The sequence below is a fragment of the Ammospiza caudacuta genome, chromosome 4 (genome assembly GCF_027887145.1).
Source record: "Ammospiza caudacuta isolate bAmmCau1 chromosome 4, bAmmCau1.pri, whole genome shotgun sequence".
NCBI lineage: Eukaryota > Metazoa > Chordata > Aves > Passeriformes > Passerellidae > Ammospiza > Ammospiza caudacuta.
Window position 1 is genome coordinate 8,431,061 of NC_080596.1, and position 19,455 is coordinate 8,450,515.

At 39.7% G+C, this 19,455-nt stretch overlaps 1 protein-coding gene across 2 annotated transcripts in view; it reads left to right on the forward strand.

The window, feature by feature from the left end:
• The window catches only part of SH3D19 (SH3 domain containing 19), an 81,650-nt gene that overhangs the window by 13,199 nt on the left and 48,996 nt on the right, over window positions 1-19,455 (forward strand). For both annotated transcript variants that reach the window (XM_058803481.1, XM_058803482.1), the window contains exon 2: window positions 4,726-4,765. In XM_058803481.1, the coding sequence (XP_058659464.1) occupies window positions 4,726-4,765 (40 nt within the window). The remainder of the gene's footprint in view (window positions 1-4,725; window positions 4,766-19,455) is intronic.

Here is a 19,455-nt window from a genome sequence, read left to right on the forward strand (position 1 = left end):
ATGAGTTTTGCTGTATGACTATTCCTAACAAAATTGACCAAAAATTGTAGTAGATTCTACACAGTGGAATCAATTTGCATTGTTTTGGTTCCATACTGAGGAAAGTGCTGAAAGGAAGGAAGAGTGGCTTTGAGCTGCAATATGCCTTAACAAACAGAGGCAAAAAGGTGGCAGTATCAGTGTCAGTTACTGCTTGTTCCAGTGCAAATAAAGCAACTAGCATTGAAAATCCCCCACAAATGCAGATCTTCTGTCCAGAAAATGTGCAATTCGTTTGAGTGAGGGCCCCATCTACACTGGCAATTAGAAATGAAAACTTGGAGTTTTTGATTCAGTTGTCTGGCAGGGACTGGTGCACCATTTAGCTGTGGTCTAGATGTGTATGACTGAAATAGTGGCATCACGTTTTCAGCATGATGCTTTGTAGAGCTGCTGTATTGGTCTTAGTGTCTGGCTTTGTCAAGGCCTGATGGCCTTCAAAACTGCATTCAGATGCATCATCAGGATGAAAGTTGTACAGCCTCTTCCAATAATTTGCTTATCCTGAAAACATAATTTCTGTCTATATTTTGGTGTTGACGGCACTGCTTAAAAGCCCATGGTTTCCATTGCTTGGTTTATTTGGAGGTTTGTATTGTTACAGTAGCACATCATGCTTGCTTTCCCTGTGAAACCACTGCTGGGCCGTTGGGGGCTAAAAACTGCTGGCATGGAGACTGCTGGTTGCTCTAACTACGTGTCTTCCTGGAGGGTGTTAGTGCCCTGCCTCTTTTGCTGACTGGTCAATTCAGCAGGCATAGTTAAACTATATTTCCCAGAAATGGGAATGGCATGTGCCCCCCTTTCCTCCCTTCAGCTTTTAAGAGATCAAGCTGTGGAATGGAGTTAAAAGTGGGAAGTTACCAGCCTCAGGAGGTTCAGGAGGGCATTGAAGCTTCCCCAGTAGCTTTGCAGTTTGATGCAGCAGAATGTGTGTTAACTTTCCACTCATTTTTCAACATTTTGTGTTTATACTTGAATTTTTTTCTAGTGAGAGCAAACTTTTCAGTTGAAGTCACTCTTAGCAACAAGATGCTTTGAAGAAGCTTGCAAAATAAACAGAGGAAAATAATGGCTCTACTGAGTGTGAGTTGCCTTTTTCCTTTTCTTTGCTTGTCTTCCAGAAACAAGAGTGATTGCCTTAAAAGATACTGTTTTCTGCATTGGTTGTCTTTTTGCCAAAAAAAACTTAAGCTGTTTTGGGTTTGTGGAGCAACTGAAATGATGTTGACCCAGTTATTTTTCTCCTGATGATTATACTTATATTTTCCTTGAGAAGAAAAACTTTTATGCCATTTTAAAAACAAACTCAAAAGGAGCTAATTTTCCCAAACTTGGAATGTAAGAGAATCACCTTTTTTTTCTGAAGGCAACTGGTACATGGCATTTCTGTCTGCCACTCAGCTTTTGCATGCTGCAAAAAGGCATAAGGTGTCCATGCTGCCACTGAAATACACAGAGCATGATTTTGTAAAGAAATGCTAGATTTGCCATATTATTGTGGTATGAAGAGCAGATTTTTGTGCCTTAATGTTTTCCTTGTTTCTTCTGCTGTGCTTAGAACTGGACAACAGTCTTCCCAACTTCAGCCAGGAGTCTCTGACTTCCTCCATCTCGTCTGCTGCACCTACTAACTGCTTCTTGCACTATGCAAAGGTTTTGTAAATAGTAGATGTGAGTATGAAGTGGAGAAAATCTCAAGGATAGTCTGCAGGAGGTTGGAGCATGGTCAGTTCTCACAGATTGAGAGACTGCAGATGCAAATTGTGGATTGGGGGACAGGCAGAAAGATCTTCGTTAACTAAAATAAACTTAGAGTTGTACAGTCCGGTTTTGTAGCTTGTGAGTACTAGCTGCTTGTAAATTCCTAGCATATTATACTACAGCTGCATGCACAGTAAGGAATTTTATTGCTTTTAGCAACAGAAGGATAGGGAGGATAGTACTGGTGTCTTGTGTCTGGAAGGTAGTATCTGTCACTAGAAGTGGGATTTTTTCCTGTGTATTTCCTATGCCAGAGTGCAGACAGGCTTGTTTGTTCATTATAAGTGCTAGTCCAGCAGCATTCAGTGTTTGCTCTGATTTGACACAGTTTTGGTTTCCAGAGTTTAGGATTGAAGAATATACAGTTTTCTGCTAGAAGGACATAATGTCCTGTAATGTTTTATAGCAATTTGTGTCTTTGATATTGAGGAAAATATGTAGTGCAGGATTTCATTTTCAGATCTTTGTAACTATACAGTCTTCTTGCTTATTTCTGTTAGGAAAGATTACAAAGACATCTCTCTGCTGTTGAGGTAACATGTATAGAGAAAAAAGAATTAGTTGTGGGCATGCACTTTTGAGACTCAGCTTTTTTTAAGTCAAGGATTTGCCTACAGAACGGAAAGATTAGATCTCTGTGTGTGTATTGCAAAAAAATTTGCCTGTTTTTTCTAGGCTTTCATATTCTAGTGTTTGTAGAGGTGTGTCATTATTTGAATTGATGCTTGAACCTAATGCCAAAATAGCATTTAGAAATGCAAAATTTACAGAATCACAGAATCAATTCAGTTGGAAAAGACTTCTGAGATTGAGTCAAACCTTTGACCACACCACCTTGTCAGTCAGACCATGGCACCAAGTGCCATGTCCAGTCTTTCCTTAAACACCTCCTGGTACAGTGACTTCACCACCTAATTGACTCCAAGCACATAACTGAAAGATTGAACTCTTTGAGTCTCTCATTACGCCTGAAACTAAAACAAATTTTAAAGGTTAAGGTCACAGCAAACCTAATGTGGGGGAGGTTTTAGTTCTATTTTTAAATGTTGGCTCTTTGCTTGTAGGATTACAATTTCTTCTTTTCAAGAAGATCTTTATGTGTGTGGATGGTGTGCTCTCACTAAGTTTATCAGAAAATAAAATGTGCAAAACCAAATATAGCATTGAAATGCTGAAAGGGGAATGAAAATAAAAGGGAGAAGGGAATCCCATTGATTTCCTGAATGAGCAGGTTGCAGTGGTGTGGGCGGGCAGCGGAGGATGTGCTGGCTGGCCATGGGCTGTGTGGCAGAGCTCCCAGAGGCTGTGCTTACACGTGCTCCGACTCGGTTTCTTCCTTTCCATTCACACAATTGTTTCAGCAGTGGGGGGGCTTTGTCTGAACGCTGTTAGATTGTGGCTGCTGACAGAGCAGGGGACACTGATAACGAGCAACAGATGGCAAACAGATTTCAGTAGGACGTCCGGTCCCATTTTGTTCAGTGCTCTCTGGTAAGGAGGTTACATGGTAAGGATGGAAGGAGTGTGTGTTTGAAGAGCTGCTGCTGCAGCTCTGGTTTGAGCTGTTCCAGAGCTATACCATGCTGCTTCTGCGGGCAGAGTTGCACACAGTGTGATGAAATGAAGATCGCCGTGAGTCAGGAAGACAATAAATTATAACTGTGTGGCTATGACAGCTCAGTAGGAGCACCTATGGATGGAAAAAGCATTACATACTTTTAAATACAATTGACATGAGATTTTTTTTTTACCACTTTAATGAAAGCTTCATCAAATGAGCACGTAAAGCTTGGAGAGGAAAATAATTCTTTTACACAGGAAATAAAACTGCACAAACAAATATGTACTGTAAACAGAGCAAATTTTATTTGAAACGCAGAGCTTTAAGATTGAAAATACAATCTGTGAAAATATTTTTAGGAAGAGTCTTCTGTATAGACAAGCTTTTCAGTGAAGTGTTTATTAACATACGAAAAATAGCTTTCTGTTTAAAATACACAGAGATCAAATTAGAAGCAAAAGCACCATGGTCAGTGGAGATTATGTGCAGCTGTAGGAATTAACTTCTGCTTGTGTAGTGGATCTTTCTGCATGAAAAAATTAAAACCCCCCTCCTCTAATTTTAGAATATATGCATTTTAGGTGGACAACAGCCTCAGCTTTTCAAGTAGTTCAAAAGCCATGCAGTAAAAGATATTCTGGACTTAAAATATGAAAGATAATACATGAATTCTAATATCATAGCACTGCAGTTATTGTATAATGCTTGTACAATAATCATAACTGTTGAGAGAAATAATTTATACTTTTGGTGCATACTGGAGCTTTATATGTAGATTTTTGTGGGTCAATCTCATTAGTCCAAATAAGCTACTTGAAATACTTACAGGATAAAGAAAATCCTTTCTAAAAACACATAAAAATTCAGTATTTGGAATCCCCAGAAGCTGAAGAGTTAATGGTGGGGTTGCACTGGATTCAGTGTATTTGCAGATGTTGCTGCAACCAACTGCTGATTTTTCTCCCATCCTGTCAGGGAACCCTGCCAGCCATGATTCATGGAATGATTTTTTTGCGCTGAGTAATCTGTGGTTTTTCTTTTTTCCTCTTCCCTCTCCCTTATTTTTATCCTGAACTAAAGCACTATTCATTTCAGCTAAAGGGAGGAGAAGCTTCCAAAGCATTAATACAAAACATTAAATACACTGTGTTTTGAGTGGAGGAATTGTAACAAATGTTAAACTTGCAGTAATTTTACTTGGTCTTAGGCAGTCTAGTTCAGTATGGGAAAACAGTTTTAGAACAGAATCAGCTTTTGGTTTTGCTAGTCATATAAGTTTTGCTAGTCTCTTAAGACTTCTGTACTAGTATTGCTAAAGAACATCCAACTTCTGTGCTGATATTATGCCTCCTTTCTCACAGATCGCTCAGAAAGAAATAAACCAGACTGCCGCTCTTCAGGGTAAGAACTGTATTTCTCTATTTATTCTTCCCTTCTCTTTCTTTTTTTTACCCTAATTTTTTCCTTTTATTGGGTGAACTAGGAAATTGGCCAGAAATATAAAAATGTCACTCTTCTATTTCTCTGTTTTGGTAACAGTAATGTAAAATAAAACAAGTTTTGTGTTAAACAAAATAAGTATGTGTTTAAAATAATTGTTTTATATTCTTTATGGGCAAAGTTCTTTTTTCAAGAAATTAATAGGACTTGCTAGATTGTAATTGTGCACACTGCAACTCCAAATGCTTGTTTATGTATCATGCACAGGGTTGTTTGGTAAAACTGTGGTTTCAAACAAGAAGCCCCTCATGACTTTTACTACTTTGAACTCTTTGTTTCTATAGCAAGGAAAGTAATTCTTGGTTCAAAAATAGCAACACTTTATAATTTATTCCATTGACTCTGATCTCATCATACCCAAGGTTTCACAAGAAACAATTAAAAGTGTTTTTAACAGAGCCCATGCACACACGCACCAACACATTGTGTTTATTTAGAATTTTCATCAGGATTTGTCATGAACTTCTAGGCTATTGATTTGCAAGGCCATATTTTCCCTTAAGCTTCTGAATATTCTGTAGTTCTTCTTATCCTCTGATTTTTAAATAATCTCTTTCTCTATTGCCTCGTTTTCAAACTGTCTTTCAGTTCTCCACTGGGGAATAGGATTTTGTCCATGTCATGTGGTAGATAGTGGAATTTTAATGAACCAAAGTGATAGAGCAGACCAGCGAACACTGGCTCTCCCATTCCTTTGTAAAAAGTATTTCCAAAAAATTCCCCTGGTGTCCAGGCTTTTGACATGACCTGACCTTTTCATTTGATTTTTACAGTCTACATTTTTTCCTTTTTGGTACAGTTTTACAGTACAGTGGGCTAGGATTTACAGCTGGAAGAACAGTGTAGCATTTTCTTACAGCACACTTGATGTGTTGTATCTGTTGTGTGATGTGATGGGGAGGATGATTTTCCCTTCCCTCCCCCATCTGCCTCAGCACTGTAGCTGATTCCAGCAGCGTGTGTAAGTTGCAGGGGGGTATTGCATTTGTCTTAGAATACTTTTATCTGCTTAAAAGCTCAATCACTGCATGTGCTGATTTCCTTTAATACTTCAAAATACTGAACTTTTTTCTTTTATTTTCTAAAAATGTTGTGGTTACAGTCTAAATGTTAGAACTTTCATTAGATCATGTCATATTACAATAATGTCAAACAAATCCAAACCATTGTAAAAAGGAAAACTTATTTTATCAAAATGTTTAGTTTAAGGTTGAAATAGCTTCAATCTCTTCCTCTTTCTTCTCCCTAGTTGTTCTCACCGATATCTTTTTGCTCTGGAGTGTGTTTTACAAGTTTGAATTTGGACCAAAAGCAAAGTAAAACTTCAGATTTTTTTCCATGGAATTGGAAAGTCAAATGTGGACCTTTTTTTTTTTTGCAATAAAACACTGCCCCAAGTTGCCTGGACTACAGTCTCCAAATTCTCATGTGGAAAACACAGAGTAATTAAGAGTATAATGTAGATGGCTCATAATGTTGAGAGAAATGCAGCTTTCAGTAGTCTTTCATTCCTGTAAGTAGTGTATGTGCTTTCTGACCATATTTATGTATCTTCTACCCCCTTCTCAGTCTCACTGGCCATTGTGTCATGAGCTATGAGGAAGACAAGCCACCATTTGAAGGGTAGTGTTGTTTTGTGCACGTCTCATTACTGTTTCTAGACTGGAACAGGAGCAGCCTGCCTTGCTTAAATGATGTACTCTGCTAATTGATATTGCTGCACTCAGTGGGTCATCTCTCATTATAATTAGAAGCACTATTCTGTGGTGACAAATTGCTGGGTGAGATTCTTATCCCAAGTCTGGCCATGTCATGCCCTGGAAAAGAGCTGCAGCTGCATCAAGGCCAGAGCCCCTTGATAGAAGACCTGAGGGAAAGCTAAATTGTGAAGTATGCACAGCTAAAACTGAAGTGTAAAGCACACTTCTCTTGTAACATAGGCAGCATTTCCAAGCTGTTTGAATGTTACTGGGGACAGTTTTATTCCATTTTATGATGAGCTACTGCACTTTGGACACTGTCCTCTCTGGGAGCAGTTAATGACAAAGAGAAAAGAAAATACAGTGGTTCAGAGGCATCTTGGCTACTTATTCCTTAAACTGCATGTTGAGGGATGCATAGCTTAAACACACAAGATACTATCCCTCTCATGGTCTCAAGTGGAACAAAAATGACGCTGCAGGTCTTGAACTCAAGGTCTGGAAACAAGAGGTTCTGCACTAGAATTACTAGGAAGTATTGGATGTGGACGTGGGTATACCAGCTGACAAGATGAAGGAATAAGCAGTGAGCCTTAAGAAAGGTAGATAACCTAATGTGAAATAGCAGACATAGATGTTTCCAAGAGAGATTCAGAGAAGTAGTTTATTGTTTCATACAAAACTCTGATGAGATCTTGCCCAGAAGTCTGTCAAGTCTATGTATAAATGTGGAACACTGGGATAAGAAGAGACCAAAACAAGGCCCAGATATCCACCACCAACTCTTCCTCATGTATTGTAATGTTAGGTTGTGGTCTGGAACATGATCATCATAACAAAAAGGTCACATAACAATATTTCTTGTGATTTCAAGGTTCTAAAGTTTGCCCTTTCCAATCTTCTATTCTTATATATGTCTCTGCCTATGCATTTCTAGATGTATTTCAAGCTTGTGCTTGAGTCTTTGTAGTATTAGGAATGAAGAGTTTATATACAGTGAGACAGGATCAGTTTTAAAACATACCTTTGGACATAATTCACTTGCAATGAAAGACATTAAAAAAACTGTTCTAGGTAGAACAGTATATAAATGGTCATTAATGTAGTACTTTATTATAGGGTGATGCCATTTAGAACAATTTTTACAGCAGTATCAGGAACTTTGACAAATATTCTGATTTGGTTATTAGCCTGTCAAATGTTTAGCATGGGAGAAATGCTACAGAAGGAGGGAGCATTCTGAGAGTGATACAGGGATCTAGCATGGCATGGGGAAGAAACCTGGAGAGTGGATAAACCAAAGATAATGATTGAAAGGCAGGGAAATAGCTAACCTTTACAAAATGTGTATTATTACATCGTCTTCTGCCTCTTTTGGTGATTATCAGCCATCTGACACTCCGGAGAGTTTAGATAAAGCAAGGAGTAGCAGAACAGGGCCTGTGTATCTATTTCATGTACTGCTCTGCACTGATTTTTTGTTAAATATAGCACATTAGTAAGATCAAAACAAATGTTCACTCAAACCAGATAATACCTATTGCTATGTTAATTTTAATCAAGAGACATTTAGTCTCATGACCTAATAGCCACCCTTCAAATGTTACATTTCAGACAGTATGAAAATATATCTCTACTGGTAACAGTGGTCTGTAATTATAATTCTTGATTTTACTGTCAGGTCATGCTTGTACTGTTGTCTCTGATAGCTTCAGGTCATGCACTGCTGTAACACAAGTCAATTAGGTCAAAAGAAGTAGGTCTTTATTCCTCTAAATGTTTTCAAACTGAAAATATGATAGTAATAGAAAAGAAGATTTCAGGCATCTACATATTTGCAGTTAATCCTTGAAGGTGAGTAAAGCTTGTAGAAGGAACTGGAATTTTTTTTTTCTTCTTTTGGTTAAGGATTGTTGATCAAGAAAACCTGAAACACAGTCCTATAATTTGGTATAATTCTTTGTAGTTGCCTTGACCTTGGAGATGAGCAGGTGAAGGTAGCTAACAGCTGCAGCAACTTATCGAGAGATTTAGTAGAGTATCAATCACTTGACTTCAAGTCAAAAATATCAGTGTCTTCTGTGAAAAATGGGAAGGGGGATAAAAAGAATTTGTTCATTTCTAGAAACAGATCCTAGGGTTTACTGCATATAGTCTGCCTGGTGACTGTAATATGTTTAAGTTCTTTTACAGCTGGTTGCCTTCATTTGATTGCAGCAAATTGAGCTTTTTTATTTAAAATGCATCAAGTCAACAATACAAATAGACAAAAGTCGTCTTTTGTTCCTTTATAAACAAGCACTTGTAGTGGCTGATCAAAGGGGCTACTGATCCCTTTAGTGAAGCTCTGGTAAATCAAGTGATCGTTTTCATGAATGGTATTTTGTATCTGACTTTGGTTTTAATTGTTTGGGGTTTTTTTTAATGTAGCAGAATTCCATTAGTGAAAGCTTCTCTGCATTTCTATTTCCTCTGCTACATAATGTTGATTTTAATCTCTGTGTTTGAGATACTACAGTAACAGTCAGACTATCTCTTAAGAGTGTGTTTTACCAGATCATCTGTGAAACCTGAAAAGACACCCTTTAATGAGGATTTTAAGCGTTTAACAGAGCATGAAGGAAATCCTAAGGCACTGGCTTGAGAATGTGGGGGAACTGTCCCCTCTTTATAATTAAAATGAGGTGGCTTTGCAAATCAGTATGCTTTTGAGGCCTTGAGAAAACAGTAACAGGTTTTTCTATGTTGTAACCATTACAGTCAGTCATTTAATAGTTTCACCAGATCATAGAATATCCTGAGTTGGAAATTACCCACAAGGGTCATTGAAATCTAACTCCTGGCCCTGGACAGAACCATCCCCAAGAGTCACACCATGGGCCTGAGAGCATTGTCCAAAAGCTTCTTGAGCTCTGTCAGGCTTGGTGCTGTGGCCACTTCCCTGGGCAGCTGTTCCAGTGCCCAAACACCCTCTGGGTGAAGAACCTTTTCCTAATATCAAACCTAAACCTCCCCTAACCATAGCTTCAGGCCATGCCCTCAGGTCCTGTCACTGTCACCACAGAGAAGAGGTCAGTGCCTGCCCCTGCTCTTCCCATCACCAGGCAGTTGTAACTGCACTGAGGTCTCCCCTCAGTTTTCTGTGCTCCAGGCTGAGCAGCCCCAGTACCTCAGCCACTCCTCACACAGCTTCCCCTCAAGGCCTTTGCCATCCTTGTTGCCCTCTGGACACTCTCTGACAGCTCAGGGTCTGTCTGATGTTGTGGCACCCAGAGCTGCCCCCAGCCCTGGAGGTGAGGCTGCCCCAGGTCAGAGCAGGGCAGGACAATCCCCTCCCTTGCCCGGCTGTGCCTGCTGCCCCCCAGGACAGGGCTGGCCCTCCTGGCTGCCAGGGCTCAGTGACTCACAGTCAATGCCATGGACCAGCACCCCCAGCTCCCTTTCTGCAGCGCTGCTCCAGCCTCTCATTCCCCAGTCTGTATGTACATTCAGGGTTGCCCTATCTGAGGTATAGAGTCTGGCATTTGTCTTTGTTAAACTTTATATTGTTGATGAATGCCCTGTCTTAGTCAAAGGGGCAGTGTGGAAAGCCTTCTGCTGCTTCTGTACTGAGAAATCACAGAATGGAGGGAAGGTCATGCAGGTCACATAATCAAGCATGGTGCTCATAGTGGGAAGATGCTGATGCTAGGTCAGGCCCGTGATGTTTTTTTATAGCCAAGATGTGAAAATCTCCCAGAAGTGAGAGATTGAGCCTACTTACTTTCAGCCCACTCTGAGGCTGCTTGTCTGTCATTTACTAACTTTATTTCCAAATTATTGTGCTGTGGGAAACACTACCAAAAGAAACAGTCTAAAATCTGGACTGCTTCATATCCAGGAGGACTGAATTCATTCACACAAACATCCTGAAGTACAATTTTTCATCACTGTTGTTTAAAACCCTTGTGTTGTCTACTAGCAATGTGTGAACAACCTTGTCAGTGCTTCTGTTTTACACAGGAAAATTTCAGGCTTTTGCCCATCCAGCCAGTGTAACAGACTGTAACACACATCTGAAGTTTGAGACTTTGCTGGCACTCCATCTGAATGGGAAGGGTTGTGTGTGAAAGAAAGAATGAATGTTGGGGTATGTTTTACAGTGATATTCATTACATTTAGCTTTTGCAATTTTTAAGGCTAGAGACCATCAAGTTACTCTTGCTCTAAGCATGCTTTTAGGCTGTGAAAATAGAAATGTCCTGCTTTTGTACCCTCCCAGTAGGTCAGAAGTCAGGGTAGTTCTAAAAAGTATGTATGTAGTCTCCTTTCCAAATTCTTGGGGTGCAGTTTCACAATTGCCCTGAGCTGAGCTAAGCCTGTGTTGCTCCAAGAAGGAAAGGTCTCGTTCTCTCCTTTGGGCTGCTGTCAGTGCTCATGTGGTTAGTTGGATCACAAGGCTGGTCTCCAGGGAAAAAAATAGCTGTGTCTCCACTTCACAGATGAAGCAGGTTCAGCACAGGGGGGCAGAGTGATTTCTTGCAAGTTCCACAATCATTCAATGGCAGAACTGGAAACAGGGGCTCTGAGTTATGACTTTTCTTGTTATCTTAAAAGTAGGCTCATGTGACTCCTTTATTTTCAGTCTAAGAGATAAATTTTGGACTTACTCACTCAGTGCAATCCCACAGGTTAAATATAGATTTAAACTCGTGCAGTTTGAGATTGGAATCTACTTATGTGTCTTTCTTTTGTTTATCACGTTTCTCATCAGCACGGGCTTTCACCTTGGAGCTGTTGCTTCTGGGAGTAGAATAAGCTGGAGCAATTTTTGTGCAGCTTGTTTCTTTGGTAGCTTCTTTGCCACAATAAATCATCATGCTTAATTTTTAATTTGCCATGTTAATTTTTACTCTGCTCAGTTTATACTTCTCTGTAAATGAGGAAAAAAAGAATCACAGGTAGAGCTGAGAAATAAATGACAGATGGGTTCAGCATAGTTTTTGGCAGTTAGGGATCACAAGAGTATCTAGAGCCTATTCCTGGGGGTGTTTGTTTTAATGTTGGCCATTTGTCACTGTTGTGTTGGGGAATTTTGCCTACTCATCTCACAGATAGCAGTAAAGAGTTATTGTGAAGGGTGTATCCTAGCCAGCCTCCTAGATCTCTTATTCCTAAACAGAGAAGAGGGATTTGTTTTAATAAAGAGTGCTCTGTTCCTGGTTTCTGCAAAGGGAATTCTGAAGGACTGTTTGCTCTGGTGCCCTGAACAACTCTTTCCGTTGTCTGGGCTGCTCTCCAGTGCTTATTCTAATTCATAATGGAAAATAACGCTGCAAATGAGATGGTTGTTGAAAGAATAAAGAGAAAAAGGCTCACCCTCTGTCTTCGCTGAAAGAATTTCACTGCTTCTTTGGGCATCTTGTGTACATGAGCAAGTTTCACCATCCCATCATCTTTCAGAACAGACTTCTGTAGAAAGTACTGAGGACCATCCAGACACATGGCCACACTCCTTGTACATTAGGAGTTATTTGGGGCATGAACAACCATGGTAGACATTAGTTCTAAGAAAGGTGGCTTCAGGAAGGACACAATAGCCCATTTTTTTTAGGCCAAGTTAATCAGTCATGGTTATAATTTTCCTTCTTTATAATTTTGTTTCTCCCCAAGACATTTCAATGATGAACAGCAGATGAAGTTTGTGGTAGCTGGGAAGGAAGGCTGGGAGAGAATTCTTTCCAAAGGTATTTATAATGTTCTTAAAGAAAACAGAAAAGGAGGAGGAGCTGCTAAGAGAAGCCTATAGGATATATGTCAGGGCTGAGGAGGCAGACTCAGCAGGTTGTAAACTTGCAATGCAGAAGTAGTAATCGTGAGGTTGTCTCTGAAAGAATTTCATGTTGATATTTTAAGAGTGTTGGAGCTTTTGTTTATTTCCCTAAGGATTTATGTAGGTTTCTGTCTAGGCTCAGTATCTACATTTTCTTTTGCCTCTGGAATTTGAGTGGGAGAGCTCTGTTTGCAGTTATATTGTATTCGTTTCTATGGCCTCTTACTCTGATGTGCACAAAAGAGAAGAGATTGTTATTTCATTCTTTTTTATTTTGCTCTCTTAATGTACCACTCACCTACTTTGTAATTTCATTGTAAGTTATTTCTTTGGTGTCTTTGTTCTTTATTCTAGTATAGGGAATCAGTTACCTCAAGTACCAGCGTCTGATTTGGCAGGTTGAACATTGAAATGATTGATCAAGTACTCTTTTAAAGCCTGTAACAGTTGCATTCTTACTACATCATGGGGGTAAAGTATTCCTAGTGAGGCCTGTCACATTGATAATTTCTTCCTCTTAAATGTATTTTAGTATAATGTACGGTATAATGTGCAGTTTGCACAGTTGTACTTTTGACTCTGATTCTGTCCTTTGTGAGAGATTGCATTTCTGATTTTTCTAAAAAATTTCTCTGTTCAAAAATGGTATTTTGCTCAGTGCAAGCATCACCCTTTGAATTTAAGCCATGTTTGCATACTGCATTTGTCCTAGTTTTGGCCATCTGTGACAAATCACAGGCTCAACTGAGCTAGTATTAGTCTCTAGTATAGACAAGGATGAGCTGCTTTTTCATCTGTTCCAGCTGCTTCAGCTTCAAGAGAACTAAGATCCAGTGATACAAAACGTCATGTTGCCTGTTCCCTTGGAGGCTTACAACTAAGGCAGGTCACCAGCAGGTCTCATGCCCCAGGAGGGTCCCCTAGTACTGAGGACTAAAGTTAGACCATGCAACCCTAAATATGGAAAGTATTTGTAGAAGTATGGTCTTTATAAGTATGCATAGCTGCATCCTAATCTTGGGAGCATTGTTGTTACAAGAGGCTTGTCATCTGACTACGGTGGACGCTGCCATCTCCTTGAGGCAAAGGTTGACTTCTAATTAAAGAGGAGGTCCAAATCTAATCAGGGTGTTCCAACCACAAGCAGTAATTACTGTGTTAAATCTCTCTTTTGATCTATAGCATAATAATTTAGTTGAAGCAAAAGAAGTACCTCAGTGATATCACGTTTTTATTAGGCAATACTTTTGCTTGGAATAAATGCTTAGTAAAAAGAAACAGCTTTGGTTTTACTGTTATAATTCTTCTCTTTCATGTCATTGGACTTCTGCCTCTCCTTCCCCTCACACACCAGTATCCAGGATCTAGTATTAGAATCTGTAAGAAGGTTGGAGAAGTGAGAGGACTAGAGGAAATAGCCTTAAGCTGAGACATGGGAGATTGAGATTAGATATTATTTTTTAAAAAAATCACTGTTATGGTAGTCAGGAATTGGAGTAGGTTGCTCAGGGAGGTAGTGGAGTCACCATCCCTGGAGGTGGTCAAGAGACATCTGGATCTGGTGCTGGATGGTACAATTTAATGGTTTAGTGGTTCAGGGGTTACAGTGGTAGTGCCTGGTTGACAGTTGAACTTGATGATCCTAAAAGTCCCTTCCAACCTTAATGATTTTATGATTCCATGAATACAGTATAGTTCAAACAATCCTAATATCATTTTGTGATTGGACCAGGTCAGGAAGTTTCACAGTTTCTTTGGACAACTGTTTTTAAAACCACTGTATTGTTTTATTGCCTTTTTTCCATGGTCCCCTCTATAATAATAGGTCGATGAATAGCTAAAAGCATGTAGTGCTCCTGACAGGTGAAGGTAGGAAGAAAAAGAAGAATATGATGGAACATATTCCATCAGCTGCAGGAGAGGCTTTCTCACCACACCTTACTGGTGTATAGGACAAAAGATTATTTGCTTTACTAGTCAATCTATCTTCTTCCCTCTAAGGTTGTTGACAAGGAAATGAGTTCTGTTAAATGAACTTTTTACAGTGTGAACTGACTAGAAATGTTTTCTGTTACACCATTTATTTTTTTTCACCAAAGACGGATCTGAAATGACAACACAGTTATGTGGTGCAACTTGAAGCCAATTCTTCGTGTTCTTTTCCTTGTTATTTGGCAGAAGAGACAGACCCTCACCTTGATATAACCTATTTTCCTGTGGTTTTAGGGAGCAATAAGGTTTCACATCAGCCTCTTTTCTCCAGGATAAACACCCCCAACTCCCTCAGCTGCTTGTCAACAAGGTTTGTGCTCCAGTGCTCCAAGATTTGTTCACTGGTTTTGTTGCCCTTCTTTGGACACTTTCAGCACCTCAGTGTCCATCTTGTAGTGAGGAGCCCAAAACTAAATACAGAATTCAAGGTATGGCCTCACTACGGCCAAGTACATAGCAGCAATCACTGTGTTAGTCCTGCTGGCCACACTGTTTCTGAGACAGGCCTGGAGGGCCACCTGGATGTGTGCTGGCTCATGAGCAAACATTATCAACCAGCATCCCCAGCTCCTTTTCCACCAGGCAGTTTTCCAGCCATTCTTCCCTCAGCCTGTAGCAATGCCTGGGGTTGTTGTGACCCAGGTGAAGGACCGTGCTCAGGGAGGGTAATGCTAGAGCACATGGCAGCGATTGTGTCCAGATGGTTCTTGAGAATCTCCAGTGAGAGAGAATCCAGAGCCTCTCTGGGCAATTTGGCACAGTCACCTGCACAGTAAAAAAGTCCTTTCCTGTGTTTGGTGGAACTTCCTGTGCATCAGTTTCTGTTCCTTCCCTCTTGTCCTGTTGCTTGGCACCACTGAGCAGAGTCTGGCTCCATCCTTTTGTCACCCTCCCTGCACATACTGAGACATTGATGAGGTTCCCTCTCAGTTTTCTCAAGGCTGAAGAGGCTCAACTCTCTCAGCCTGTTATTTTAAGGGAGATGCTCTAGTCTTATCATCATCTTTGTTGCCCTCCTCTGGACCTGCTCCAGGAGCTCCATGTCTCTCCTGCAGTGAGGAGCCCAGAACTGGACACAGCACTCCAGATGTGCCTCACCAGGGCTGAGCAGAGGGGCAGGATCACCCCCTTGCTCTGCTGTTACTGCTCTCTGAGAGAAGTGGTACTTTGTGTTTATTAGCCGACAGTAGGTTTTCATTAGGGTTTTTTTAATTCATTCACACTTTTAGCACCTACAGTGTGTTGTGGCAAGCAGTGCCAAAGCTTAACCTCACATTGCATGTTGAAAAGTCGCTTTGGCTCTTTTGAGCTTGGTGTCTGCTAGTTTTTTATAATACCTTCTATGTTCTCTACAGCAAGAGACTGAGCTGTCATTCCCTATAGCTTTGCTGTTTCTTGAGAAAGTTAAAATGGTGTTGTTCTGCTTTTAAATAGATCATGTCAATCAATTAGGTAGTCTTAAGGAAAAGGTCACTATTACTTTTGGAGGCCCAGAGGCATTTTAGCAATAGGCAAGAAGGCTGACTGATATAAGAAAAAGGACAGGAATTATTTACTGCCTTTGGAATTAAGGACATCACTGAGAGTGGAGATTGGAGAAATTACCTGCTTATGTTATCTGAATTCAGGGCCTTTAAGTTGAAATGGAGATTGAAAAGAAGCAATACTTATTTTCTACACCTGTCCCTTTAAAAACTATGGATCAATGGTTAGAGGTCAGAGATGAAGAGGTAGTTATAAAAGAAGGGTAACCCCACTGGTCCCTGGTTTTTCTGGGGTTTTTTTATTTGCTGGGGTAAGCTGATACTTGTGGCTCTTTTTAATTTCCTCTGCCTAATTCACCTGATGACATGTGGCATATTGATTGAAGTGCATGGAGGAGCACGTGATAGAGCTATGTGTTTGGGGGATACTTACAGATGAGGGAAGGGCATTGATATCTGTGGCTGTGAAATGTTTTGGGGAGGTATTTCTTATGGCTGTTGCGCTGACAAGGTCCGGTTCAATCTGTTCTACAAGGTGTTTGTTTTTGAAGCTAAATTTAGTTGGGTGGCAAAAAATGATAGTGATTATTTCTTCCAAGTTGTAATCATCCATTAGAGACTGCAGTATTTACTGTCTTGCCATATAATTTGAGGTCCATGATGTTGTAAGACAGCCAGGATATATGATTGAGGGTGGAGGGAGTTCCTTTTGTTTTGTAGTGTGTTTGCATGGTGACTTGCTCAAAGATGAGATCTCTGGAGAAATGTCCCCGGAGGTTAAAAGCCTTCTCTCGGTTGTTGAGGTAGGTATTTTGTTCTTACAGCAAATTCAGTGCTGTTCCCACCTATCAGGATTTTGCAGTGGGATAAATGCAGGTTTTGTAGGCATCAGAATGACTTTAAAAATTTCTTTGGCTCTGTGGATCGATGCTTCTCTATCACTCTTGGAAAATAATTTGAGTATGTATAAACTTGAATTCTTTTCCCCAGCCTGGGCTAGTGAAGGTGTTAACTTTACCTACACACTATACCTTACCAACCTCCTTGTAGAATCAAAATTAAAAGACTTGAAAAATAATCTTTGATGCATATGTTTTTGTAGTTGACCTTAAACTCAGAGTTGCTGGATCATTGTGAATGTATAAAAAGGACTGAACTTTAAGGTCATGTTTAAACTCAGAGGTAAACATTGCATTCCTACAGATATGTGAATGTATGGTTTGTTGTTGCGTAGTGCAAATTTCTGGTGAATCATTTTCTGTGTTTTGTAACCAAAAGCTTTATGAATATCTGTGTCATAGAAGAAAAGGAAGCATTTCAAGAAGGGCAGGGGCAAAGTGTTAATGAAAATATGCCATCTCTCTGACTGAGCTGCATGCAGTGTACCTTCTCAAAAGACAGGTCCAATGAAGGATGTGGTTTTGAGATTTTATTTGACAATTGCTGTGCACTGTGCATTCTGTAAGGGCCACTGTTACAAGTTCATGGATCTCACATACTGTAGGGTGTAACTGGGTGAGTCAGCAGTACATTGCAACAAGATGTGATCATGCATGAAAATTGTTTTACTTTTGTGAGATTTTAATGTAAGAGGGTTGAAAATTAGTATTTCTGCTGCTTGTTAAATTATTTGTTTATAAGTACAAATGGCCTATTTGAAACCAGTATGTTTCTTTATATGGATGACCTTGTAGTATTCTTAAACACATCTTTTGGCTGTTGGTTCACATTTATGTTGTACAAGGGGTTTTGGTTTCTTTGTTTCTCATTTTTAAGCACTCAGTTAGAGCCTTACTTTGTTTGGTACATATGTTTTAATATTTCTGTCATGTAGGCTGTCCTTCACAACAAATGCCTTTACTGCCAACACACATCTATAATTAAAACAATGAGGAAATTCCCTTTGTTTCCTCACTCAGCTAAAGGTTAAACTCCAGCAAATTTCATGCTGCTTGTTTGACTTGACTGGCCTATAAGGAAGTTGAATTAGGCTGAAGGAGCACAGAAATCAATCCTATGGCATGGGACTTATCAAGGAACTTGGTATTGGCAGTTGTTGTACTTTGAAATTCTCAAAGGCATTCAACTGATTTTTTGGCACTGAGGTCACAGCAGTGCTGAACACTTCTCGTAATCCCAGTTCTGTGGGTTAGGTTGAACTTTACATTTTAGATCCCAAACATCTGTCTTTTGTATTGCAGTGCTGGAATCATGATGCTAATGTTTGACTAGGCAAGATCCAGACACTATTTCAATGCTGAGTCTAGAACCTATTTAGTAGTGTTTCTGGGAAGTGAGACTCAATGATTCACCTGTCGGAGGCCTCAGTTGCCTCAAGATTCCCCAGGAACTCCTTCCTTATTACTCTAGTTTCTTCTCAAAGGATGCACAGCAATTGAAGCAAGTGGGTGTGTCTTTTACAGATTTTTGCACGGGAAACAAACATACGTAGGCAAAATCAACCTGTACCTTGTTGCCTTGGTCTGATTACTGCTGTGATGTCTTTGAAGTCTGTATACTTGCAGGCACCTGAGCTTTCTCCACTGGATTCCTCACCTCCAGTATATGCATCATCTGGGTCTTGCTGAGTTCTTGTCCTTGCAGTCAACATCCTTTTGTTCTTGCTTGTTCTTCTCTGGAGCAATGTTCTTTTGTGTTTCTATTCTGAAGCTTCTCTGTTTTCAAAAGTCCAGCTGAAATATACACATCTTTTAATTTCTTTGGGTGATTTCCCCACCCATTCCCTATTGTTTCTATTGTTTTCGCTTTGCTGATCTGCAGATAAGTGATTTAGTAGGGATTTAAGATACTCACTGCTATAAAAATAGTGTTACCTATTTTGTTGCAGTCATTATTAATGTTTCTAGTCAGATGAGAACATTGACATACCACTTTTTCCCTTTACAGTACTTTAAAGATAATCTTACCACTATACTCATATGTTCTATGAAATATAGAAACTATTTGAAGAAAATCTAATATTCATGCTTTATAACAGCTAAAGCCCTGTAAAGACATCTTGAATCCTGTGGATCCAGATTTACTGGTTTTCTTTATGCCTTTGTCCTGCTCATCCTTCATGATTAAACCAGGTTTTATTCATCTGTGATGTCAATTACAAAGGTTCTGGAGCTCATTTAGCCACCAGGTTATATTTGATGTACAGAGATGTATGAAGCAAGCAGAATGTCCCATCAGTGGCTAGAGAAGGCTTTGATTTACTGACTGAAATGCAACTGCAAATAGTTGAATCAAAAAGCCATTCTTCAGAAATAGGCTTTGTTTTGTACTCTTGAACTGTAAAAGTAGGGCACTGTCATCTTTCCCCATGTGCAAATGCAGAAGCTCTGTAGACTTTAATGGTAAAATATTTCCATCAGCAGAAGCTGCACTTTACATCTGAGTTGTTCGGTTTGAAAGTGCTGGTTCTTCCCTTCTGTTTTTTAACTGTTACTTTCCCAAATATCCTGTTCCTATCACTATAACAATTCAGTGATACTTTAATTTACATTTACAGTGCTACATTGCTATTATGCTATTATTAAAATTATAGGTGTTTTCTACTCCTAGAATTATTTACTACCAAGATTAAATTGCCATTAA